The sequence below is a fragment of the Macrobrachium nipponense genome, chromosome 15 (genome assembly GCF_015104395.2).
Source record: "Macrobrachium nipponense isolate FS-2020 chromosome 15, ASM1510439v2, whole genome shotgun sequence".
Classification (NCBI taxonomy): Eukaryota; Metazoa; Arthropoda; class Malacostraca; order Decapoda; family Palaemonidae; genus Macrobrachium; species Macrobrachium nipponense.
The window spans coordinates 73,840,777-73,867,852 of record NC_087208.1 but is presented as its reverse complement, the minus strand read 5'-3'; the positions used below and the strand labels follow the sequence as shown (position 1 = coordinate 73,867,852).

At 45.6% G+C, this 27,076-nt stretch overlaps 1 protein-coding gene across 3 annotated transcripts in view; it reads left to right on the top strand.

The window, feature by feature from the left end:
- Positions 1-1,518: 1,518 nt before the first annotated feature.
- The window catches only part of LOC135195056 (zinc finger-containing ubiquitin peptidase 1-like), a 181,756-nt gene continuing 156,198 nt past the window's right edge, over positions 1,519-27,076 (top strand). Inside the window, exons 1-4 of one of the 3 annotated variants that reach the window (XM_064221404.1) lie at positions 1,519-2,285; positions 7,798-7,933; positions 8,825-8,931; positions 9,076-9,244. In XM_064221404.1, the coding sequence (XP_064077474.1) occupies positions 1,548-2,285; positions 7,798-7,933; positions 8,825-8,931; positions 9,076-9,244 (1,150 nt within the window). In that variant the 5' untranslated portion in view covers positions 1,519-1,547. Of the gene's footprint in view, positions 2,286-7,773; positions 7,934-8,824; positions 8,932-9,075; positions 9,245-27,076 lie in introns of all 3 variants that reach the window. The other 2 variants (XM_064221403.1, XM_064221401.1) reach the window with 2 other exon arrangements.

Below are 27,076 nucleotides of genomic sequence, written 5' to 3'. Positions count from 1 at the left end.
GTATGTATGATACAATAAAGTTTGTTCATACTTACCTGGCAGATATATATAATTAAAGTACCCACCCACCTCCCCTCAGGGGACAGTGGTATGAAAAATCTGAATAGAAAATGGGAATGATTCCTGATATCCGCCTCCCAGCGGCGGGAATGGGTACTAACCACCTGGCCGCCCACTGCGTGTGCCGGGAGTTTTGAAATTCTGTCGGACGTCGGAGAATACAGCTATATATATATCTGCCAGGTAAGTATGAACAAACTTTATTGTATCATAACAATAACATTTTCTGTTTATTCATTTTAATTGAGCTATTTATCATCAGGTAAGCTTTTTTTTTTTTTTGGTAGTAAGACATTTTAGTGCACTTGTGGTTGGTTGTTTCTTGTTTACTGTATCTTACTTCACAGTTGAATGAACTTATATATCAGTCTTTGGCATGTATGATAGATTTTCATATTGAAAAGAAACAGTACTCTCTCTCTCTCTCTCTCTCTCTCTCTCTCTCTCTCTCTCTCTCTCTTCTCTCTCTCTCTCTCCAGTTGATATTTAGAATTGGTGTGGTAAGCTTTCTGATAATTATTGATTTTCCTCTTCCATTGTGTTATTGATTAAAGGTTTTCATGACTGTGTGTTATTCAGACAACACCATGTTTTGCTTTCTCATCCTAGTTGCATTTAAAATGAATGGTATTGTGTGAGGAGAATCCTCTTATGTTTTATCTTGTGATTTTTTCATCTCGCAATGTTGCAGGGAAGCAGGAAGAAGAGTATTGATTTGAGTAATTAAGGTTCATAGCCAGGTAAGCTCCACCTTGCAGTCTCTTCAAGAAAGACAGGTGCAGAAGGATGAGTGATTAAAAAAACTGCTTAATACTTGCAGTCTAGTGTCATAATTGTTCATCATTTTCATGTGACTTCACAATGGTTATGTCTGTGGAAGTTGTTGCTACAATGATAAATTTCTCTCTTTTCCTTAATTTAGCATAATCTTTTGTGTCAGGGTTCCTGTTATTACTATGTATGTATATAGTTTACTAACCCTGAAAAAAAAGTCAAAATATGTGAGTGTATTGTGCGTATTATAAGTTGTTATGGATTTAGTATGACTGAAAAGCTTCCTGTTACCAAAATGTGACCTATGCTTTTAAAGAGAAAACAAAGCAAGGTGCTCTGAGTACTTGAATGAATAAGGGCATTGCATGTCAGGTGTATCAGTAGAAGTGTGATGGACGCATTGTACTGGGTGTTTAGGTGTACTACAGAAAGGCGTCAGACTTTGGATTGGTGCCGCCTTGTCTGGAGTCATTGACCGTTGCTTTGTACAGTCTGTGCTGTAATCATAGAATTGGTGAGTGATATTTTGTTCCTTCTACAATGTTTACTATTTTTTCATTCATATTGAATCAAGTTTTGTTCTAGAAGCAGAATTAATGATAAGGCTTAGCAATGAATTTTTCAGTTTCTGAGTTGGAGCCTTTGTTTAGATGATTTTTCTATATCATTTTTGTATTCTTACAGGTTAGTTTTCAAAACAGGAAAGGGCTACCATGGCTTCCAAGATGCCAGAAGTTCTTTACTCCTGTGAAGTGTGTGGGCAAGAGGGCCTTACAGATGATGACTTAAGGTCACATATGCTTTTAGTGCACATTGAAGGGACAACATCATGTCCATTTTGTGACTTAGGTGATATCAGTCCTGAAGAGATGGTTTATCATGTCAATTCTGCACATTTAGATTATTTAAGTCCTCAGGATGAATCCTTAGAAGAAGAAACGTTAATGGTTACAAATGGTTTTGGAGACCATATAATACTTGATAGTCCATTTGGTAAATCTATTATAGACAATAAACATTTAGACAATCATGTGCCCGTGATCACTGTTGACGAAGATGACGACAATGACAATTACAATGCAAACCTCCAGTCTCCTGCAAAGGGAAACTCCAGCAATCAGGGATCACCGTCTCGGTCACAGCTCTCTCTTAATCTTAACCAGTGGGATAGACGTCATCGACTGGCAAGTCCTGGGCTTCTTCGCAGTCCCCTGATTGATTCTCAAGTGACACAGTGTCCTCTGTGTGGTATGAAAGAAAAGTCACCCCAAAAGTTAGAAGAACATGTGAATCGAGCCCACTTTGACCTGACCTCACCTTCTTTTCCTGCTGAGACACCTCAAGAAGAAGTCATTTTTACTTGCCCCCTTTGCATGAAGCAGTTTGAATCCAGTCCAGACCTTGAGTTACATGTTAATATTGAACATAAAGACATACTTAGCCCATCAAAGGTAAGGTATATCCTTTCTGAAGCAATCTTTTTCGTTACAATCGTAGGAGAAACTGTTTTGATATCTTGCTCTTTAGAATTTTAGTAGCAAGTTTATATAGTGTTAAAGATACTTATGTCCTTCCAAATCAGAGTAGGAAATTTTATTCTTTAAAAATTTTAGGAGATGATTTCCTGTCCTATATACATTATGCAAATTATTATTACTAAGTAGCTTAACCATACCATTAAGCTAATTCATTTAGTTTGTTCTTACACAATATACAAACCATCGGTCCTTTACATTAGGAATTACCATCAACGAAGCTGGAAAAACAGTTGTTGAACTCTTGAACAAGTTAGTTAGGCAGTAACTACTGTCCGGTAGGCAGGAATACCTGCCTGCCCAAATGTAAACATTTCAGTTTTGCTTTCAACCGTCATCCAATGCAGACGTGTTATCTTGAGCTCTTTGTTTGACTGTCGTTGATCTTGCTTTTCCCGTAGGGATCTTTTCCTTTCTTAATCCTAGAAGCACTGTACATGGAGAGGGAGAAGCCTAGTATAAATGTCACACAGGAGACTTTCCTCCCCACCGCTGTCAGGAGAGCAGCAGACAACTGCCCTCCACAACCATGACACCAAAGGAACCCTGATAGTGATAGAAGCATTAGCTTTCACCCTGAAGACATCCCTCAAAATCTTGAGGGTAATCAAAGCACAGGTTCTCACCCTGAGGACGACCTAGAAGCATGCCCTTCAAGAAGACCTCCACCATTGCCGATGAGAATGAGGCTCCGCCCATGGAGAGGACAACCAATCAGAAGCTGTCTCCCTGATGACATCACACGTGACGCCACAATGATAAATAAGGTACGAAACTCCTCAAACCACCTAATTGCAATAAATGTCATGAATCACACCGAAGTAGCTCATTGCACACAGCAATCCTGTCCTGATGATGGCCAAAGTGAGGTGGCCACAACATGTAGACGTCCTTTAGAAACCTGAAAGAAACACAAGAAATATGGATTGACCCCTGACAACTACGGCCTGTTCCCGACCTTCAAGACACCTGAATACCTGTTGCTGACTCTTAGTCTGTCTCTGACCTGCCATCTTTGATAACACCAGCCTGAAATTCTGTTGATGACTGAAAGCATGATGAGCATTGGACAGCTGCTTTGAAATATCAGTGTGCCACAGAAGCAAGTGATTAGAAGAATTGAGAGAATTCTGCATAAAATAAATTCTGTAAATTCTGCATTATATTCAATAAAACATGTTTGAAAGAAGGTCTGTTTCTAGCGTATTATTATTATTATTGTTATTATTATTATTTTATTTTTTTTATTTTTGCTCTATCACAGTCCTCCAATTCGACTGGGTGGTATTTATTTGTGGGTTCCGGGTTGCTCCTTCTTTTCCTTATGAGTCCATCACTGGGTGGTATTTATAGTGTGGGGTTCCGGGTTGCATCCTTCTTCCTTAGGAGTCCATCACTTTTCTTACTATGTGCGCTGTTTCTAGGATCACACTCTTCTGCATGAGTCCTGGAGCTACTTCAGCGTCTAGTTTTTCTAGATTCCTTTTCAGGGATCTTGGGATCGTGCCTAGTGCTCCTATGATTATGGGTACGATTTCCACTGGCATATCCCATATCCTTCTTATTTCTATTTTCAGATCTTGATACTTATCCATTTTTTTCCCTCTCTTTCTCTTCAACTCTGGTGTCCCATGGTATTGCGACATCAATGAGTGATACTTTCTTCTTGACTTTGTCAATCAACGTCACGTCTGGTCTATTTGCATGTATCACCCTATCCGTTCTGATACCATAGTCCCAGAGGATCTTTGCCTGATCATTTTTTATCACTTCCTCAGGTTGGTGCTCGTACTACTTATTACTGCAAGGTAGCTGATGTTTCTTGTACAGGCTCCAGTGGAGGGCTTTTGCCACTGAATCATGCCTCTTTTTGTACTGGTTCTGTGCAAGTGCCGGGCATTCGCTTGCTATGTGGTTTATGGTTTCATTTTTCGTATTGTACTTCCTACATATGGGAGAGATGTTATTTCCGTCTATTGTTCTTTGAACATATCTGGTTCTTAGGGCCTGATCTTGTGCCGCTGTTATCATTCCTTCAGTTTCCTTCTTTAGCTCTCCCCTCTGTAGCCATTGCCATGTGTCATCGCTGGCTAGTTCTTTAGTCTGTCTCATGTATTGTCTGTGCATTGGTTTGTTGTGCCAGTCCTCTGTTCTGTCTGTCATTCTCCTGTTTATTATATTATTATTATTATTATTATTATTATTATTATTATTAATTAAATTTTAAAAATTGAAAATTAGTACTTACATATTACATATTAGGTAAATCATTTATTTATTGTACAAAATAAATAAACATACCATTAAAATTCTCTCATCTCAGTAAGAGAAAAAGAGAGAGACAACAATTTTATTATTGAATGATATTATTTAATTTACACATAAAAGCTTGAAAACAAATTAAACATAATCGCTTTTGCAGGGTTTCTCTAGGATTCACAAATGTTGCATGACTGAAAAAATTGCATGTGACAATTAGTTAGGTTTCAGTGAATAGTTCAAGTGTCTGAATTCGTGCAACTTGAATTGTATAAGATCGAGGTATTACTGTAGTGGCAGACAAGCTCAGCTGCCAGAATCAGGTGATAGGGACAGAGTGGTTTCTTTACTCAGACATCACAGAGAGGTTGTTCGATCTGTGGGGCCTTCTGGCCATCGATCTGTTCGCCACCCAAAAAACAGAAAGCTTCAAATCTTCTGCTCCATTGTGCTAGACCCATGGGTCACTGCAGAGAACGCATTCCAACACCCATGGGACAACCTCGATGTTTACATCTTCCCTCTGTTTCATCTGATTCGCAAGGTGGTCAGCAGGGTGTTGATCACCCCAAATCTCTGGATGATTCTGGAGGCTCCCTGCTGCCATTTGGTATCGCGACCTGCTAGCTCTGCTGTCTGAGGCACTGAGAGAGATGCCTCCCTGGCCCAACCTTCTGTGCCAACCACATGTCAAGCAGTACCATCAGGCAGTGCAGTTTATTTTTTCTTCACAGCTGGAGACTATCCAGCATCTCTTGAGGATGAGGCTTTTCTCTCCACACAGCAACAGAGATGGCCGGATATCTCAGAGCATTGGTATACCAGGGAAAATGGGCCATCTTCTGTGATTTGTGTTGTAGATGGGGCCCCTCTCTGGTCAGAGCCACTACGTATTCATCAGGTCATGGACTCCCTCATTTTCCTTTGCCAAGAGAAGCTTCTCTCCATTTCAGCTGTGAATGGCTATTGGGCCACACATGGCCATCTTGCGCCTGAAAGTTGTAGACATTTCTCCATCGGAGATTTCGCTACCGATGAAAAGCTTCGAAAGGTCTTATCCTTTCAGGGACCTCAGACCCCCTGCGTGGGATGTGATTCTTGTTTTGAGGAGCCTGACTTGTGCACCGTACAAGCCTTTATGAGAGCATAGACAGGGATCGAACCCTCAAGACCGTCTTCCTGCTTGCCCTGGCATCAGCAAAGAGAGTAGGCAAACTTCATGGACTTTCCTTCAGTGTTAAACACTCAAGGGGATGGGGATCAGTTATGCCCAACTATATCCCAGATTTTGTAGCAAAAACTCAGAACCCATCAGTCTCTGATGCCAGGTTCGAGTCCTTCATGATCCCCTCCTTAAAGGACTTTGTTGATAATGATCCTGATGAGATGCTACTTTGTCCTGTTAGAGTGCTGCGGTGCTATCTAAACTCGACATCTCCAGTCTGTGTGTTGAGAACTCTTTGTTAGTACTGGCTTGTCCAAGAAAGAAGTGTCCAAGAACACGATTTCTTTCTGACTTCATGAGACAATCAGGAGGGCTTACTCTGGTGCTGGCGAAGATGACACGGGTACCTTCCACCTGAGAGCTTACAAAGTCAAGAGCCTTGTTCCAACCGATGCATTCTGGAAGAATCTGTCGGTTCCTCAGGTGCTGAAACTGGGAGTGTGGTCTTAACAGATGACCTTTATGCCTTTCTGTCTTTGGCACATTACCCACAAGTCCTTGGGCACTTTTACCTTGGGACCTGTGGTGGCTGCTCAACAAGTTGAGTAGCTTTCTCTTCCTTTGAGCAGAGAGTGGGATTTGAGCCGACACATGCTTCAACTCGCTGCCGATGCAGGTAAGTTTACACATCGTGCTTCTGATCTGTTTTTCTGTCATTAGATTTATGGAAGCAGACCCGCTCCTTCCTCTAGTAAGGGAAGGAAGGAGACCCTGACAGTAAGACAAACCCTAAAGTACTCATATTTGCCTTACTGTCACCAACTTTTAGATTCAACCTAGCGTATTTTCGTATGAGATTACAATTCCCTCAATCATTCAAAAAGGTCCTGAAGTCTGACAATTGATCATGCAGTTCCAATACTCCAATCAGTTTGTCAGAGGCATGGTACTCTTCCTCGCTCTATCGACCAGGAAGAGAAACCTAGGTGTGGCAAACTCTAGTCAGTTCAGCAGAAACTCATTCAGATTCCTCTCTCTGACAAGTGAGTCATCCTAATGTCAAGGACTGAGGGTTTGTATGTCATGTAGGAACAAATAAAAAATGTTTGAAATAATTGGTATTTTTCCTAACGACACAGACCTGAGGTCGTTTACATTACATTTCATGCCCACCTCATGCCACCCCTCAATCTGATACCTGGGCCGAAAGGCAAATTGGAATGTTTACATCCAGGCAGGCAGGACTCCCACCTACTGGACAGTAGTTAGCTGCCTTGCCACCTTGTTCAAAAGTTTAACAGCCATTTCCAGCTTCACTGAAAGTAATTCCTAATGTAAAGGACCTCAGGTTTGTATAGTTAGGAAAAATACAAATTACTCTAAAAACTTGTGATATTTCTAAAATATCCCGAACTATAAAATGAGATCTAAGAATGAAAGCAGACATGTAAAAATAAAAGCCACACTGAAATGCTGCTCATCAAGCTTAGTAAAGTTTTGTGTTCGTGCAGTAACAAATTTTTCTATGCTAAAGATGTCTTTAGTCATGAAATGTTTAGTATAGCTAATAAATAAAATCTTTAATTTTGCGCTGTATTCTTTATGTTATTTTGTATTGTACTACTGTATTGGGTTGGTTTGACTGAATACTTTTTTGCCCATGTGGAAATCTTTCTCTTGAAAGTAAAGTACAGTATATTGCTAATGAATCTTGCAGGTTATGGATTAGGCTTTATCTTAGTTGTTTTTATATTAGTTGATTGACTCAAACAAGTACTGTAATTGGAAGGCCATGTAAGTAACTGATAAATTTTATCTTAGCTGATTGACTCAAACAAGTACAGTAGTTGGAAGACCATGTAAGTAACTGTTAAACTTTCCTTTTTTTAGGGTCTGGCTCTTTTGAAGAATTATGACTCACTGTGTTAAAATATCTCGAATAATTCTTTCAATAGATTTCTCTCCTCATTTATTACGTAGTTGAGAACTCTACCTGCATTCCAGTCTAACGCAGTCACACCAGTGGAAAATGAAGAAAACGATATTGGCACATGTCCTGTATGTAGCAGAACAGGTTTCAACTGTTATAATGACCTTGCAGCACACATAGACAGCCATTTTTCAAGAAAGTCATCCATTGGTATGATTTATTGTTTTTTTATATTACCTGGAACATTCAGGTATGATTTTCATTGCAGCATGTTCTCTCTTCTCAGAATGTCTTAATCTTCAAATTAGATGAATAAAAAGTATTTGAGGCTATTGGGCTCGGTCATGTTAAAGTCAGAAAGGAAGAGGTCATCATAAACGTCTATGTACACTTGTCGTAAAGTTGCTTCTTAAATGATAAAACATTACATAATGTCCAAGGTTTATAATAGTAGGACAAGAAGAGTGTGTAGCTTCCTGATATATTCCTACTTGGATTGCCTTATGAGAAATGTCTTATTTTTAAGAAATTGTGATATTATGTTGAGAGTGTTTGATTGCTTTGTAAATTTTCTGAGAGTAGTATAATTAAAATGAAGGTGACCATAGGTTTACTGGGATCAAATACGTCAGGTGAAAAAGACCGGCTATTCCAGTTGCTTCATAAAAAGTAGGAAGGGAGAATGAGAAAATAAAACTATTTCTAAGTGATTATCTGCATCTCACAAAACTGGTTAGATGATGCTTAAACTTCCTGGGTTTTCCACTACTTCCAGTATCTCTTAAATTGATCCAATCCTTTGTTTCTGACTTTTATAATATCCAAGCACTCATGTGCATGCTCTGGGAAAGTTTATATCTATTTTGAATTTACCTCAGGAGAAAAAGTTTTTGTTGCAATAGAAAATCCATAACCTTACATATGGAAATATAGTGGTGATCCATGCACTAATCTTTGTTTGTTTTATAAGAAGAAGCTTTCAGATAGTATTGTTGCTGTTTGCTTGAAGGTAAAGATAATAGACTACATATACTATTCTGCAGTTGTTTCTTAAAAAAAAAAAAAATTTATTAATGTGATTTCTCATTCCTCTCTCTCCAGTTACTCCAGAAGAGGGTGGATGGGAGAGGAGATTGGTAACAGATTTAGAAAAGCAAGAAAAAGAAGTTCAAAAAATGAGAGAACAGCAAGAGTTCTCACTACTGAGGGTATGCTAAGGAGCAGAATGTTAGTAGTACTAAAAGTGATGTGATGATCTTATAGAAATGTTTTTTCATATGCATGTACTATATACTGTAGTAGTCATAAAAATCTCATTGTATTTCATTGGACTTTAGGAAATCTATTTACAGGCTCAGTATGGGATGGACAACGAAGGAAATTTCTCACAGCAGTCTCTAACAAACATGCAGAGAGCAGTTTATGCGGGTGAGATGACAGTAGCAGACTACTATGAGAGACAGATAGAACTAAAGATAGCTGAAAAGAATGGAATTGATGATGGTCGATCATGTACAAAAGGTAAGAGGTGTTCTGTTGTAATGTGGTCTTATGATAAAGATGTTAAGGGAGTAATTGATGTAACCTTTATAATTTGTAAACAATATGATTGAATCTGCCACTTGGAAAACTTGGTAAAGACATCATGGTTATAGGTAATAAATGTCTTGCTATGATTTTTCCTTTTTTGTAATCAGTACTGTCATCTTAGTGATTCTCGTAGCATTAAAGGATTTTGACGTAAGGAAAAATCTATTCTGGGCGATTGGCTCGTGTCGCCAGCGAAATATCCTTTAATCTATTATTTCTAGGGTAAATGTACTAACACATACCAGAGAATAAATAAAATAAAGAAAAAGGTCAGTATAACTGACTCGCTCACCCTCCAAGAGGGTGTCGGTATGAACACTAGGCGAGTGAGACCACTACCACGAGCCAAATACCAATAGAAATCTCCCACAACAAAAACCCTCCATGAGGAGAGCCAGACCCACAGAGTGAGCAGCTCGTACTACTACTACTCCATCCCATGCTGCCGACTGCTGCGCCTCTGGTGGCCATCCTGAAGTTAGCAGACAATCTTGGGCGAAGGGATGGGTAGTGTGATTTCGCTGGCGACACGAGCCAATCGCCCAGAAATAGATTTTTCCTTACGTCAAAATCCCTTTTCTGGGCTCAGCTCGTGTCGCTGCGCGAAATCGTACCAGAGAAATAGCACAAGATTGTAAACAAAAGTAATAAAATAAATCAGAATAGGTCTCAAATAAAAAATAAAGTAAATATAAAAAAGAATATAATTGCTAAAAAGATACAAATACACAGTGATACAAAATAGAAATATGCTTAAATTACCCTTAATTCTAAACATGTTTCTTATCATAAGGTAATTTACATATGTACAGAGGTAAATGGCTTACATGTAACAAAATGGTATCTGTGTAAAGGCATGTATCAAAATAAAAATAAATGAGCAATTAGAAGTTAGAGTAGTCAAATGAACCAATTAGACAACAATGATAATATATAAGGAATGCATATGACTTAATATACAAAACCCGTAACCATTATAAATGAGATGTATCACCTAGCATAAAAATAAGGGGTAACATCCATGAGATCAAAATCCATAATCATCTGTGAGTGTCCCTAGCAAAAACTAAGGGGCACCCACTACATCATCATAAAAGCAGCTAAGACACCAGGTGAATGTAATGAACACGGTAGGAATAGACGAACTGTTGGGTGAAGCAGGTAGAAAGGAGGACTGAATCTTCTACTACAAATTAACTAGAATCAGGGGAAACTATGTTTCCCGCTGCTACTGCTGAAAATTTCAGAGCTTCCAAGGACTTAAGGTAATGGCGTTTGAACACTGTCGGCGATTTCCATCCGGTATACTTTTCCAACTCATCGAAGTTCATGTGTTGGAAATAATTAATTGAGGTGGCTACTGCCCTACATCATGTGCTTTCGGGAAAGAGTCAGGATTGGCTTGCTTAATAAAGTACAGGATTTGCTGCCTGATGCCTTTAATGGATAAAGTACCACCTTTTCCCTCTTAAAGAGGGGACCCGATGAGGATGAGGAGGTCCTGGACAGAAAGGCTCGTAAGGTTGTAACTGGGCAAAGAGATACATCTTGTGGAAGGGGTAGTATCTTCCAAGGTTCCCACCTCATCAAAGGATCTTCATTCTTTGCTAAAAAGCTACGTTCCGAGAAAGTAGTACTTCCCCTGTGGGAAGGAATGAATATGATCCGAATCTCTGGATAAAGCCGACAGTTCTGAAATTCTTGCTCCTGAAGCTAAGCTTAATAAAAACAGGGTTTTCCTTAAGAGCATTATAAACGAGCATGTGTCATTGTCGGTTTCTGAAGCCAGTTTTAGAACATCGTTTAAGAACCATGAAACTGACGTAGGCCTTACAGAAGGTCTAAGTCTAGCACATGCCTTAGGAATAGACGAGAAATAGGAATCCGTCAAGTCTATGTTGAACCCAAATTGAAATATCTTTTTCAAGGCTGACTTGTTTGTCGTAATCGTGCTAGCTGCTAAACCTTTTTCAAATAAGGATCTGAAAAAGGATATAGCTGAATTAACTGTCATGATTCTAATATCAGATTCTCTCAGGAAGATGCTAACTTTTTGACAGCAGCATCGTACTGTCTCAAAGTTGAATCCCTTTTATCGGATTCCAAGAAGAGAATATTCTGAGGGTCAATATTCGCATCTCTTTTTGCCGCAAACTTCATGAAATCCATAAGTTAGGGTTTTGAGAATCCCTGAGGAAGCGAACACAGTCTTCGTTTGTACTGACTGGGAGAGCTTGGGATTGGGGATCCGAAGAGGACGACAAGGCCCCCCAGCTCCAGAATTAGGGATACCAATTGCTCTTCGGCCAGTCTGGGGCTACTAGAGCCACTTGACCCTTGAACGTCCTGAGTTTGTTTAAAACTTTCATAAGAAGATTCACTGGGGGAAAGACATAAATCTTCTTCCAGTTGTTCCAGTCTAGAGCCAGGGCGTCCGTGGCATAGGCCAGAGGGTCCAGGTTGGGGGCTACATAACAGGGAAGTTTGTGATTCGCTTGAGATGCGAAGAGATCCACCTGTAGCCCTGGGACTCTTTGAAGGATCCATTGGAACGAACTGTTGTCCAGTGACCATTCCGACTCTAGGGGCACTGATCGGGATAACGCGTCTGCTATGACGTTTCTCACTCCAGCTATGTGAGTGGAGGAGAGATGCCAACTGAACTTGTCTGCCAGGGAGAAGATGGCTACCATCACATGATTTAGATGACGTGACTTGGAGCCTCCTCTGTTTATACAATGTACTACCACTGCGCTGTCCAGAACTAGCTTTATGTGGGAGCACTTTGGTGGGCGCAACCTTTTTAGAGTCAAGAACACTGCCATTGCCTCCAGTACGTTTATATGGAACTGACTGAACTGAGGTGACCAAGTTCCTTGAACCTTTTGGACCTGTGATACCCTCCCCAACCGCTTAAGGACGCGTCTGTGTGGATGGTAATCCCTGGTGGAGGGAACTGAAGGGGTACTGACACTGACAAATTCTTGACTTTCGCCCACGGCCGAAGACGATTCTTTAGAATCAGAGGGACTGAGGATAGTTTGTCCCTGGCCCTGACATTTGCTCGTGAGCGCCAGATTTTGGTTAGGTCTTTCAGTTTGGCTTTCATTAAGACGTTCGTCACTGATGCAAACTGGAGAGAACCCAGGATCCTCTCCTGAGCTCTCCTTGACGCCAGTTTGTGACTTAGAAATTGCTTGACTGACTTCGCTATTTCTTTCCTTTTGGTTGATGGAATCGACAGAGTATGGGAGGATAGATTCCATTGAATGCCCAGCCACTGAAAGTCTGACTCTGGAGTGAGTCTTGACTTGGTCCTGTTTATCTTGAAGCCTAGATATTCCAGGAACTGAATCACTTTCAGTGTAGCTCTGTTGCATTCCTCGACTGTTGAAGCCCAGATCAACCAATCGTCGAGATACGCTACTACCATAATCCCTTGTGATCTGAGTTGTTGCACTACCGCTTCCGCTAGTTTCGTGAACACCCTGGGTGCCACGTTGAGTCCGAAGGGAACTACCTTGAAGGAGAATGCCTGGTCTCCTATCTTGAAACCCAGATACGGACGGAAGTGTCTTGCAATAGGGATATGATAGTAGGCGTCTGTAAGATCGATAGAGGTGGTGACGGCCCCACGGGGAAGTAAGGTCCGCACCTGTGAGATCGTGAGCATCTTGAACTTGTCGCAGCGGATGGCTAAGTTTAAGCGGGACAAGTCTAAGATTACCCTTCTTTTTTGTGAGCCTTTCTTTGGCACGCTGAACAAGCGACCTTGAAATTTTAATCTCTTGACTCTCGCTATAGCTCCTTTCTGAAGGAGGTCCTCTGCGTACTCTGTCAATACTTTGGAAGGAAGTTGACGGAAAGGTCTGGATGGAGGTGGGTTCGTCAACCAGCTCCAACCCAGGCCTTTTGACACTATGCTCTGAGCCCATTCGCTGAAGTTCCACCGGTGGCGAAAGTGAAACAGCCTCCCTCCTACCTGAAGTTCTTCATTGGTTATGGTAAACCGCCTCGGCCTCCTCTGAAGTGCTTTCCCTGTTAAAGGGGCCTCCCGATCCTCTCCCACGAAAGGAACGCTTACCTCTGCCTCCCTTACCCGAGCGGTCATACTTCTGTGAAGCTTGACTCTCGAAGGCTTGATTGTAAGCTGGAGAGATGGCGTAAGAGGTGGAGGGCTGAGGCTGAGGGGATATCACATAAATTGGCTGTGATTGAGCCTTAGAGGTGGAAGGTTGGGCTGTTTGCACTAAGGGCACCGCTGGAACTTGCTGAGGAAAGCGTGGCTGCTTTTTCTGGTAAGGATGGAAACGCCTAGTTTTCCTTTGTCCCTTACCTTTAGGTGTTAGGTCTTGTCTCCTCTTAGCCGTAAGGCCCCAACGGTCCTTAAGGCTCTGGTTCAGCCTCGTAGCCTCTGACTGGACTTCCTTCACCATAGCTTCTGGGAAGAGATCTGCTCCACCCCAGATGTTAGACGAGAGTAACCTATTCGGCTCCATGTCGAATGGTTGCCTCTTGTAGGACATGCTTCCTACAATTCGTTCTAGCAGTGGCAAACTCAAACATATCCGACTGTACCGTTTGAGTCAGGGCTTTGGTCATGAGCTTAAAAAGTGGTTCTGAGCCATAAGCTATGGTTGCTACCTCGGACATAGCCATAGAGTTAATAGATCTGGCTAATCGCGATTTCGCGTCAAATTCAGCCTGAATAAGGCCATCTGGGAGCCTGGGTAGCTTTTCACCAAACTGCTCCATAGCACAGTCCGGTTTGAGTTTGCCAGCTGAGAAGGTGTTTGGCAAGTCCTCCCACAATTCTCCGGCTGAGGGGAGCAACGGAGATGTGGGATCTGCTTCCTTCAATTGAGGCATGGGTTCCCCCTTCTGGGCCGCTGGGATGGTAGACCTCGCGATCTTTGTCAGGAACGGGAGCGGGGTACTCTCATCCATTGTGAAAATGGTAAAGGGACTCTTGAAAGGTTGTATCCTGGTATTAGAACAATCCATGTCCTCTAAACATCTGAGCCATTCTCTCTGAGCCTGGTCTCGTGAATAGAGGACTGTCTCCTTTGGTACCCTATCATCCCGTACCATGGCTGAAGCTGTAAGCCTTGCGTAGCCTATGAACGGAGGCTGGAGGTCTTCCGGGAAGAACTCGAAGTCCTCTATCCTTCGAGTTCCGAATTCCGGTATGGAAATGAGACCGTCTTGGAAGGGGGCGTATGCGCTACTCTCCATGGATTGTTCATCGAGAACGGAGTAGCGAGTCATACGGAGGAAGCTGAGTTCCACTCGTATTGGAAAGTGGAGGAGAGGCTAGAGGGGCTTCTCTCAGTCCTGCTATAATGGAGTCTTGGGAAGTAATCCTATCCGACAGACGAGAGATCATTTGTTCCATGCTACTCTTTAGGGACCCAACCAGGTCGCCCACCTGTTGCAACAGGCCAGCATTGGAGTCCAAGGCCGGAGCTGCTGCGGAGGAGGTGGAGGGGTGGCTCTGAATCGGAACCAAGGGTAGCGGAACTGGTGACTCTGCCGGGGTGCGAGATCTCTCTCTGGAGGATTTACTCCTCGAGGACTTAGAGCCGGAGCTAGAAGCTTTAGACCTGTCTGCTCCGGGATTCGCAGCCGGAGACTTACGTGAGGAGGATGACGCCGAAGCCGACTTCTTAGACGACGACGACGCCTTAGTCAAGGATTTCACTGCTTGACCCTTGACCTTAGGTCTAACCGAAGCGTCAGGAGGAGTATATAATTCATCACCTGTAAAGCCTTGGAAGGATGGAGAGGTTGCAGGAGTAGAAGAAACAGTTACACCCAAGGGTGACCCTTGGGTGTCCACCCTACTTACCTCGACCAACAGGTCGTCTACACCTACCATAGGTTCCACATTAATATCTAGAGTCGCGACGTCCGTGGAGATATCCTGGTCTTGATCAGTTAATGAGGCAGCCAGCTGTTGTTGGATGAAGGCGATAGTAGGGGCCGCCTCTACTGGGTCGACGTATCCGTCGCCTTGCCTCCGGGGAAGATTAACAGCGCCAACCGCTTCTCCAAGATGTAGGGCATACCCTTGGCGGCGTTCTTCCCAAAACCGCCGACCCAGGCCCGCAGGGTTGCCAGTGCGGTATCCTTCACTGCCGGCGCCTGGAAGAGAGGGCGTAGATTAGATTTAAGAATCACTTAAAACTAAACTTAAATTATAACTTAAACTTAGATGCCTTAAGTTAAAGTGGATGATGAAAACTTAAGCACTAAAACGGAAGCGGAGCAGCTACCGGAGATGGGATACTCACCCCTTCTAAAAGCTGGCTCACCAGATCGTAACATATGGTACACGTTTCATGGTACCAGACCTGGATGTCCCCGTGCAGCGTCGCGCATGGAGCATGGGACCGGCAAACTTCGTGTCCACATGGGTCCTGAAGTGTGGCGGCGCATCCCGGATGCTCACAGTTGGTGGCCTGTAAGTGGGAAGATACATGAGTATCTTAAAGAATAACACTTACAGGCTAAAGGACAGAAGAACTCCGTTGCATGCCGGAGCTCGGAAAAAATTTGGGCATAACCCCCCCCTGCCTCGCCTGAATAGGCTATAATCCCGGAGATATCCGGTAAGACATGTAAGGGAGGGGGGGAAAAGGTTTAAGGTACTTAAGATAAACTTATAGTTAATCTAATAACGCTTAAACCTAAAACACAAACGAACCGGACCAAGTCCAGTGCGTGGCGGAGTTTAGTAACTCAGCAATGCGGTAAGGTTAGCAGGGACCCCACCCACTGTATGTTCCGGTCCACTCTACCTAGGTGGGGACTATAACATCTTCCCGCTGGATGCCAGGACTCCGATCAGGAAAGGAGTCCTAGCAAGGTCGGGAAGAGCGAGGAGACATACAGGCTCGAGCGAACCGGAGCGACAAGGAAGCAACGGATGGGGGGAAAGGCCAGTACCCCCCACCACATCACCACCGGGCCGGACCGAGAAGCCGGAGAGGTCACGTCCAGTCAGGGTCTGTCCCGTCTCCCTGGCCCCTCCGCCTGGGGGGAGAGAGGGAGGCATGCTCGGGTATGTGGAGCGAGCGCGTGGGCAGACCGACCCACCCTCCCCCGACTCTATGGAAGAGCGGGAGGAGGGGGAAGGGGAAGGGGGACTGGGCAGGCGTCTGGCTGTCTCGTGATCGCGTAGTGACCACGAGGCGGTAAGACTAAAATAAGATAACTAAGCCTAGGGACCAACCAACTGATCAGAGAGATGCTATCGGGAAGCAACTGAACTGAAAGCGGTAGCATGGAGACCTACTGGGCCAAAAACCGACTGATCAGAGAGATGTATAGGAAGCAAAACGAACTGATGAGCGGTAACATAGCTCAAGAGCCAGGACCTAGGCTAAGCCAGACGCCTAACTAACCTAGCCACAACAAAATACATGGTATAATAAAATAAAATAAAAGAAAGAAAACAATATAGTAGGAGAAAAAATCCAGGAGTGTACGACTAACCCGAAGGAAAGTCTACATCAAAGCTAGTCAGAGGCCGATACTAAGAGCCGGGACTAGGGTCTGGAAAGAAGAAGCCTACATAAGGTAAAAGACATGCATGCATGACAAACCTGAGTAGACAGTACCCTAAGTAAAATGGATAATAAATATAGAGCGTATATAGATAAGTGGGGATGTTCTAGGTATGGGAGACCGAGAACGAACCCACCACGCGGCAGAACCATGCTTGCCTGCTTCCGACCCCGAGTTCGTATTTATACCTAAAAAACGGCAAATACTGATGAGGGCCGGAAAAGACCAACTAACCATAAATACTGAGTACTTAACTTAGCTGCTGCAATAGCTGCACGCTCCATCATAGATAAATCCAACGAAAGGGCACAAAAAACACAGAGAGAAAAAATATCACGTGTGACTCGTGTGCGCTAACTGAAAAGGATGACCACCAGAGGCGCAGCAGTCGGCAGCATGGGATGGAGTAGTAGTAGTACGAGCTGCTCACTCTGTGGGTCGGCTCTCTCATGGAGGGTTTTTGTTGTGGGAGATTTCTATTGGTATTGGCTCGTGGTAGTGGTCTCACTCGCCTAGTGTTCATACCGACACCCTCTTGGAGGGTGAGCGAGTCAGTTATACTGACCTTTTTCTTTATTTTATTTATTCTCTGGTATGTGTTAGTACATTTACCCTAGAAATAATAGATTAAAGATATTTTGCGCAGCGACACGAGCTGAGCCCAGAAAATATATTTGTATTTGATCAGTTTTATATAAAATAAAGGCAGATGAAAGATTATTGTATATGGTAGCATAATTTGGTGTACAGTGATGCTCAAATCTCATGCTACATGACTCCATAGGATTTCATTCAAAATTCACTAACTGGCAACCTAGCATGCTCCTTATTTATCTATTATTTCAATGCGGAAACGCGATTATTGCATACAATATGAACATAATATGTTTCATAAGAGTGAAATCTGTCATATATTTCAAAACTGTAAGAAAATGTCACGTGTATCAAATTTCAGTAAAAACTTTCAAAACATTTTCAAAACTTTCGTTCACACATCGCTGAAGCATTTGACCAAAATGAAGTCGTCAGCAAGCATCAGTTCAAATAAATAAAAGAAACACGAAAAAAAATTGTCATAACATTAACCTGTTAAGCGTCCCCCCCGGATGAGCTCGCTGCTAACGTACCGTCACACTTTTTTTGTAATTAGCGATCATAGCACTGATGATAGTTTTTCAAAGTTAATATTGATTTTTATGCTTATTATTCATACTGTAGTTAAGTGTAGGAAATTATTAAATGTTGGAGTAAAAACAAATTAATACTACAATTATTTTATTTCAAAAGACTTCATAATCCTGAATGAAAAATATTATACATACATGCACTATTATTCTTTCGTATGCCAATCTCTAAAGCAAGGGGCTACACACAATCCTACTTCACAGTGTCAAACCATCCATCTATGTACTCGTGATGGTGGAGACAAATGTTCTACATTCTCATATAGAAACTGATTTGCAAATCTGTTTGTTTCTTTCATGAGGTAATCAATTATTTCATAATCAAAATATTTCTCAAAATATTCCAATGAGTTCTCTTTAACCTCAACTGTAAATTTCACGCCGGGATCAGCAACAAAAGTAGAAGGATCTCTCTCTCTCTCTCTCTCTCTCTCTCTCTCTCTCTCTCTCTCTCTCTCTCTCTCTCTCTCTCTCTCTCTCTCTCTCTCTCTCTCTGAGTCCAGTCACTCTGCAAAGAAAAATCATCTTCACTCTTGCTATTGGAAGAAAAGTTTGTATCCTCATCACTGGAGGATTCAGAACTAGAGCTTTCATCATCAAATAGGTCATCGATATCAGACTCCTCATCTAGTATTTGATTGATCTCACCTGAAGAAATACGCCTCCTCTTTGGGACATTCATTGTGAAAGAGGCGAAAATCTATTTGTCTTGATAAACGCCCGAAGCGTACTAAAAGAAAACCAGCAGGGCAAGGCAGTTTTCTAGCATAAGCAACCACCAGGAAAGAGTTGCCAGGCTTGAAATAAGTTTCCCGTGTGCTGAGAGTGTTACCAAATGATGTTCCCACACTTTCTATACGAGTAAACGTATTATTATTTGAACTTAGCAGCATAAAAAAAGAAAATCAGTTCAAATCACACAGATTATGAATTATACCAATGCATAAAAGGGATCATATTTATATAACCAAAAGGAAAATTGGGCTAGCTGTGAATTCACCAAGTTTTTGACATGTATGACATTATAAAAAAAGTATAACACTACTTGGCAACATCACGTTGAGTCTGAGAATCTGGACGATACAAAAAGAATCATGTCGCATGAGATTTGAGCACCACTGTACTTAGTAATGCCTTGCTAGGTGTGAATTTTATGAATACTATGTCTCACTTGCCTCACACACTGCCAGCAATTCAACCTTCCTTGAGTTTCCTCTTGTAAATAGTACTGATACCTTAGTTTTATATAAGTACCTTACCAAGTAATTACATAGCTATTAGCTTCTATCACAGCAGCTCAAAATTTGAAAATTGCAGTTATCTTTTTTTTTTTTTTTTTTTTTTTTTTTTTTTTTTTTTTTTTTTTTTTTTTTTGTAACTAGCCTCTTCCACTGTCGGGGGAGAATAGGTACAACACAGTTAAAGAGCTCAATTTCTTTCTGCCAGTCAATTACTTATCATCTGTTGTTTAAGCAGCTCTTGTTTGAATTTTTGCCAGATGGTTGTGGCTTTTGCTATCTTTGGTAAAGTATTCCCTCTGCTTGGTAGCATGCTGATTAAAATTAGCTTAGTTAGTTTTGATAATGACTGTTGTTTACTGATTGTGACTTTAGTAATAGATTATGTCTGACACCAGTTTGACTATCAAGCATTACAGCAAATGTTGCAACACCAGACTACCTTCATCTAAATGCGACTCGCACTACATGTTGTCGCTGCAGAAGGCAGATTTGTTCAATTGCAATACACTCCCTGAACACCTGAATTAGCCCTTGTCATTGACCAGCCCGAACTGTATCCCCACAGATTTACCCACAAAGTGGGTAATTTAACTGTCAGCACTACCAACGCTGCAGGTAAAATCTAGTCAAATGAGTTACCTGTGTTACCGTTGGCAATGCTTTTGCAAAGAATGGCCACCAGAGGCCTGCTTCTTCAATCGTTTTCTGTTCGTGGTGCTGTTAGAGTGTGTCTTGCGACACGCAAACTTTTAGGGTTTTTTAGCCCAACCCCCACACATATTTGGCCTTGGAATTCTGGATTACGACCTTGGCATTGTATTACAACAACACACCTGGTTTTTCCTCTGGTTTTTTTATTGATTCGGACCTTCTCCTTGTACAATCACCTCTCTATTAACGCGAAGGTTTTGTTCCTGGAGAGCTTGCATTAATTAAAGACGCATTATTTAAACATATTTTTCCCATACGAAATAACAGGAATAAGGGGGTTACATTCCTGGACTTGGGGAACTTTGTGCTTTTTTGCTAAGTACAACTGAATTGGATAACAGCGACATCCATTTGGTGTATTTCAACCATTGTACGATAGTAAACAATTACCGTAGTTATGTTATAAACAACGTTATGTAGAATAGGACTGTTATATTTTTATGTAATAACTTTATTTGCTATAGACCAAAGATCAGCAAGTTGTAGCTGAAGCTGAAAAAACTGTTCAAGCTGCTAAAGACTGTTATCGTGCATTGGCAACAAGGATAAACTCCATTAAAGTTATGCCATCAAACACTTATCGCCCCCCCATCAACCGTAGACTATGCCCGGGTGTTGGGGGCCGTAAGTTTGGGGCTTTCCGCTCTTCTGTGGAGGTAGATCCTCATGATTTTTGTGCTCGATGTCGAGGGCGTGAATGCTCTCACGCCGAGACTTGTGATACTTGTATCTTTTGGTCGGAGGCGCAGTGGGAGCGCTACGGGGGGAGGAAGAAGCCGCGGAAGCCAGCTAAGGAGTCGTCAGAGGACTCCCTTGCTACGCCCTTGGTCACCGATTTGTCTTCTTCCTTTCTCCTTCCAGCTCAGCTCCCTCATATGGCTCCTTCCCCTTCGGGGGAGGTTTCTCACTCCCTCTCCTCCCTCAATCATTCGAGCGTAGAGGAGGGGCCGAGATACCCCGACATCCAGTTGTACTCGAGGTCCTCCGTTCGCTCGGGCTGGTAACTATCCCCCCGGGTGAGGGGGGACCCCCACTAATCTACCCGACGTTTCCTCCCTCAGACTTGCTGACCATGGGCGATGATCTCGGTAGGGCCTGGTACTCGCTGGGTCTGCAAGGGACACCGATGGTCCAGGGGCTGCTTAGTCATCTGGCGAGAGGGGCTACGTCAGTTATGCACGGGCCTACCACCACGACTACCACGATGGTATCCACACCAGGCTACGCTGCTCCGCCTCACCTGGTGTATACGCAGCACGTAGCCACGGTGACCCCAACAGCCGCTGTGCAGGCTCCGCTGCCGGAGGTTTCCTTGCCCGTTGCTACGCCGCCTCCTGGTTTTCCCGCTCCTTCCACAGCCCTGGACTTCCGGTGTCCCAAGAGCTCACCGCTAGACCTACCTCCTGTGCAGAGGATGCTGCCGGTTCCTGCCCCGCCTCCTGTTTCTGATTTCGTTGCCGCTCCAGCCTTGGTGCCAGTTCCTGCCACCATCGTTCCTGCCTGTGGTGTTGCTGCTCCCACCCCAGGTCCTTCCGGACAGGTGCAGGGCAGTTGCTTCGGCAACTGCCCTGGCTCCGTCCTGGATTGAAGACCTGACAGTGGTGCTGAGAAAGCTGACGAAGAGGAAGAGGAAGAGGAGGAAGGTGTCGTCTTCGTCTTCAACGTCTTCTTCGTCGTCGTCGCCTTCTGCCGCTTCCCCTTCAATTTCTAAGGCCCCCAAGCCGAAGAAGAAGAAGGCTGCCTCCCCCCCAAGAAGTCTCATGCCGAGACTTCTAAGGGCCCGTCCCGCTCCAATGGGACGGTTGGGACTTCCATTGGTCCTCCTGTTCCTTCGGGAACGGGGCCCATCTCCTCTTCCGCAAGGAAGAAGAAGACGGGGACCGGAGGAGTGTCGGCTAGCACCGGCACTTCCTCACCTGGCGCCAGAGGTTCTGCCTCGACGCCAGGTACCGTCTCGGCCTCTCGTTCGCGAGAGTCATCGAGTGTTCGCTCACCTGTGGGTGACCGGACAGCCAAGACCCAGGCATCCGAGTTCTCTTGGCGCCAGGATCCGGGCACGGGACGGAAGACTGGAGGGAGTCGCTCAGGCGACTCTCACCAGACCAGTGATCGCTCTCGTGGCGACGCTCTGGTACCCAGGGTTGATGTGATGGTCCCAGACCGCTCGCGGGCTGAGGCAAGGAAGCAGTCCCCTCGGTCGCCTGAACCAGCCGCGGCGTGACGCGCCGTGAGGATAGGCCTCACTCCCACCGCGACAGTGGACTCTGCAGGTCCCCTGACCGCCGCTCCTACCGGGACCGGGCAGAGAGGGGAACCAGCAGCAGGTCTTCTGACGCTCGGGACCGTCGCCGCTGTTCTCGGTCCACCCACTCTCCCCGGGAGAGCCATTCGACCAGGCCTGCAGACCGATCGCCACCGCGGGTTGACGATCACCTGCAGTCCCCTCAGCACACCAGCTCTGCCGGTGGGCGCGGGGGTAGCGTCAGGTCTACCTCCCTGATCCCTTCAACTTCCTCGGGGTTTACCGGGAAGAGCGAGGTGATCAGGAGCGATCACGAAGGGCATGCCCCTCGTGATCCCGCCATGACACCCTACGAACCTGGCACGGTCCTCGGACCAACCAGATCGTACTTGCAAGTGGTAGGAGGAGACCAGGAGGGGTCTGTCGTGGTTCCTCCTTTGGAAGGATGAGGTTCTTGGGAGGCATTCTCGTTGGAAGGGCTTGACGGTCCGTCTTCACAGGATGCAGTCACTCCCGAGATCCAGAGGTCGTTCGCGGAGGTAATTGCGCTGATCCGTCAGCACAACGACCTCGGAGAAGGATCGCTGCTCCCACCTACCGAACCCACATCGGGCTTGGAGGCGTTCTGGGGACCTAAGAAGGAACCCAGGACGGCGGTGGGTCTGCCGCGATCAGCTTTGGCTGACAGCGTGCTGGGCCAGGTGGACGCTCTCGTCTCCGGACAGGAGGGTTCGCTTCGGTCCAGTAGGTCCGCTAAGCTCCTTCCTCCACCTCTACAGCGACAGAGGCGCTTTTATGTGCCTTTGGAGGACCCTCTGCCGCCCAAACAGGTTAACCCAGAGCTAGCCAGGCTAACTTCGGGGGTGTCTCTGCTGCAGCTCCTGTCGGAAAACCTCTGGTTCTCGCAGCAGGAGGCACTTGCCTTGGAGTCTACTGCAATGGCAGCCTTCCAAGCAGTCTCATGGCTCAACCTGTGGTATCTCACAGTGTCGAAAACCGCGGCCTTCTTAGGGAACATCACTCCTGAAGGGGACCCGGCTTTCGTGAGACTGTGCCAGTCTGGGGGTAGGGCTATCGCCTACCTGGCATACCAGACGGCCAACCTGTGGCCCAACCTGGTTCTTCGGCGTAGAGACGCTGTTTTCACCCGAGTGACCAGGGCGGCCGGGCATGAGGCAGCTCTGGGTCTTCGCAATGGACCGGTGCGGAGCTCCTCCTCTCTCTTCCCAGGAGAGATGGTGGACGCTGCGGTGGAAAAGTACGGCGCTACTGGACGACAGTGACCGTTTAGTACACCACCAGGCAGTCTCAAAGGAGTCTGGTCAGGGCCTCAGCCTCGAGTTACTGCGGCCAAACCTAAGAGTTTGGTTTGCGCTTCCTCTGCGGCCAAGACGATCGTATCGTCGAAGCCCGAAAGGAAAGGCTCTGCCTTCAACTTCTTCTAGGGGCGACCGTCACCAGCCCTCCTTCTCACGAGGGGGGCCAGGTAAGAAGAAGTCGAAGAGAGGTGGGAAACGCTAGGGAAGGTGTTCCCCCTCACCTGCTGCCAGAAGTGGGGGGTTGCCTGGCGAGCTATTGGGCAACATGGCAGCGCTACGGTGCGGAGACCTGGATAGTAAACGTCCTTCGGGAGGGATATTTACTACCCTTCGAGTCTCGGCCACCCCTCACCTCCAACCCGGTCCATCTCCAGATCTACGTTCCTGGGTCGACCAAGGACATGATGCTTCGGCAGGAAGTAGAAGCCATGCTGAGCAAATGAGCTGTGGAGATCGTTCAGGATCAGTCGCCGGGCTTCTACAGCCGCCTCTTCCTTGTGGAGAAGTCTACGGGGGGCTGGCGCCCGGTGATAGATCTCTCTCCCTTAAACCGATTCGTTCGCCAGACTCGGTTCACGATGGAAACAGCACGGTCGGTGCTCGATTCCATTAGGGAGAACGACTTCATGCTTTCTGTGGAATTGAAGGACGCATATTTCCAGATACCCGTCCATCAATCCTCCAGGAAGTACCTCCGCTTCATCCTCGACGGGACGGTGTACCAGTTCAGGGCACTTTGTTTCGGTCTCTCAACCGCCCCACAGGTGTTCACGCGAGTGTTCACGCTGGTGTCTGCTTGGGCCCACTCGGTAGGGATACATCTCTTGAGGTATCTCGACGATTGGTTAGTCCTGGCGAGCTCCTGCTCACAGTTGCTGAAGGACAGAGATCGACTCCTCGAATTCTGCCGCGATCTGGGAATCGTTGTGAATCACGAGAAGTCAGAGCTCGAACCCAAGCAGAGGATGAAGTACCTGGGCATGCTGATCGACACGGCAGCAGGGCGAGTCTTCCCCGCAGATTCGCAGATCAGCAGGTTCAGGGAGGCAGTAAGACAGTTCCTGTCTCGACAGGAGCAACCGGCTCAGCAGTGGCAAGTCGTGATCGGCCCCCTGTCGTCTCTCGAGAAGCTAGTCCCTCACGGGCGTCTTCACCTGCGGTCTCTTCAGTGGAAACTAAAGGAGTGTTGGTCACAGGCAAGGGACCCTCCCTTCTTCCCCGTGTCCCTCACGGAGGAGGTGAGGCAGGACCTAGCCTGGTGGCTGGACGACAGGAACCTCGTAAGAGGAGTGCCTCTTCGCACTCCCCCCGAAGATGCTTCTCTTCTCGGACGTATCGACCGAGGGATGGGGCGCACACCTGGAGGAGTTGCTGACTGCAGGTGTGTGGGATCATCGTGACAAGCACCTTCACATCAATGTCCTGGAGCTCAAGGCAGTCTTCCTCGCTCTGGCCTAGTGTCCCTCCCGTTGCACCAGTTGACGCTGCAGGTGCATGATTGGGCCACGGCACACTCAATAGAGTTGTCGGCTCGCTACATTCCAGGCAAGAGGAATGTGGTAGGCAACAAGCTCAGTCGTCAGGATCAGGTGATAGGAACCAACCGAGTGGTCCCTTCATCCAGACGTGACGGAAAGGCTGTTCAACCTGTGGGGGCGCCCAGTCGTGGATCTGTTTGCCACCCGGCACAACAGAAAACTCCAGGTTTTCTACTCGATCTTGCCGGACCTATGGGCAGCTGCAGAGGACGCCCTTCAGCATCCGTGGGACAACCTCTTCGCCTACGCCTTTCCCCCCGTTCTGTCTGATTCGCAAAGTAATCAAAAGGGCGCTGATCACTGCAAACCTTCGGATGATCCTGGTGGTGCCCAAACGACCTTAAGCCGTTTGGTATCCGGACCTGCTGGCTCTGCTTGCCTGAGCGCCGAGAGAGATTCCCCCCTGGCACAACCTTCTGTGCCAGCCACACGTGGAATGGTACCACAGATCCGTCGAGTCCCTGTGTCTTCACGGCTGGCTTCTATCCACCATCTCTTGCGAGTGAGAGGCTTTTCTCGCAGCGCAGGGACAGAAATGGCCGGATACCTTAGACAGTCCTCTGCGGTTGTCTACCAGGGGAAGTGGTCCATCTTCTGTGGTTTGTGTCGTGGACGGGGTCTATCTCCTCTCAGAGCCTCTCTTGAGCAGGTAGTGGATTTCCTCGTCTTTCTTCGCCAAGAGAAGCTCCTCTCCGTCTCCGGAATTAAGGGCTACAGAGCCGCCCTGGCCTTAGTCCTTAAACTGTGAGGTGTGGATATCTCCTCTTCTTTTGAGATCTCCCTCCTGATGAAGAGCTTCGAGAGGTCTTGCCCACCCAGGGAACTCAGGCCCCCGGGGTCGGATGTGACTCTCGTCCTTAGGAGCTTGACTCGCAGACCCTTCGAGCCACTCCGAGAGTCGTCAGACAGGGATCTGACCCTCAAGACCCTCTTCTTGCTGGCCCTGGCATCGGCGAAGAGAGCAGGTGAACTTCATGGTCTTTCCTTCAACGTCAAGCATTCCAGGGGATGGGGATCCGTGACGTTCGATTTCGTCCCGAACTTCGTAGCGAAGACCCAGAATCCTTCGGTCCCTGACAACCGGTTTGAGTCCTTCATGATCCCCTCCCTGAAGGATTTCACCGATAATGATGCGGATGAGATGCTGCTTTGTCCTGTGAGGGCGCTACGGCGCTATCTAAAGAGAACTCGGCACCTCAGACCTGAGTGTCGACGCCTCTTCGTTAGCACCGGGGTTACTAAGAAAGAGGTTTCCAAGAACACTTTCTTTCTGGCTGCGTGAGGTGATCAGGAGGGCTTACGAGACAGCTGACAGTGACGACACCTATACCCTTCGTCCGAGAGCCCACGAGGTCAGAGGTATTGGTCCAACCCTTGCAGACCCTTCGTCAGAGAGCCAACGAAGTCAGAGGTGTTGGTCCAACCCTTGCGTTCCGCAAGAACTTCTCCGTGGCACAGGTTCTGAAGGCAGGGGTTTGGGCCAACCAGACCACCTTCACTTCTTTTTACCTTCCGGATATCACCCACAGGTCCTTGGTTACCTTTTCCTTGGGACCCGTGGTGGCTGCTCAACAAGTAGTGTAGTCTGGTGATCAGGCTCTCAAGTTGCCTCTATGCATATACAGTATGGTAATTATTAATATCAACTAATTCTCGGTTGTATGCATATTGACATATGATAATCCAGTATGAAGAGAATTGATTAACATTAAGAACGGTTCGCCTAGCGTACACAATTTGAACACGAAATAAGAATTGGATCGTATGATAATTCAGTGGAAATATAATTGAACAAAAATGAGTTAATTTTTTCGTTGTGCTGTACACTAAATTGCAATGATTTTGGTATATAACAAATTGTAAAATTATCAAAGCAACACAGAGAAAATGTTATCACAAAATGATGCATGAATTCGTAACGCGTGGATGTAAAAACAAGTTTTTTCAAAAATTCACCAT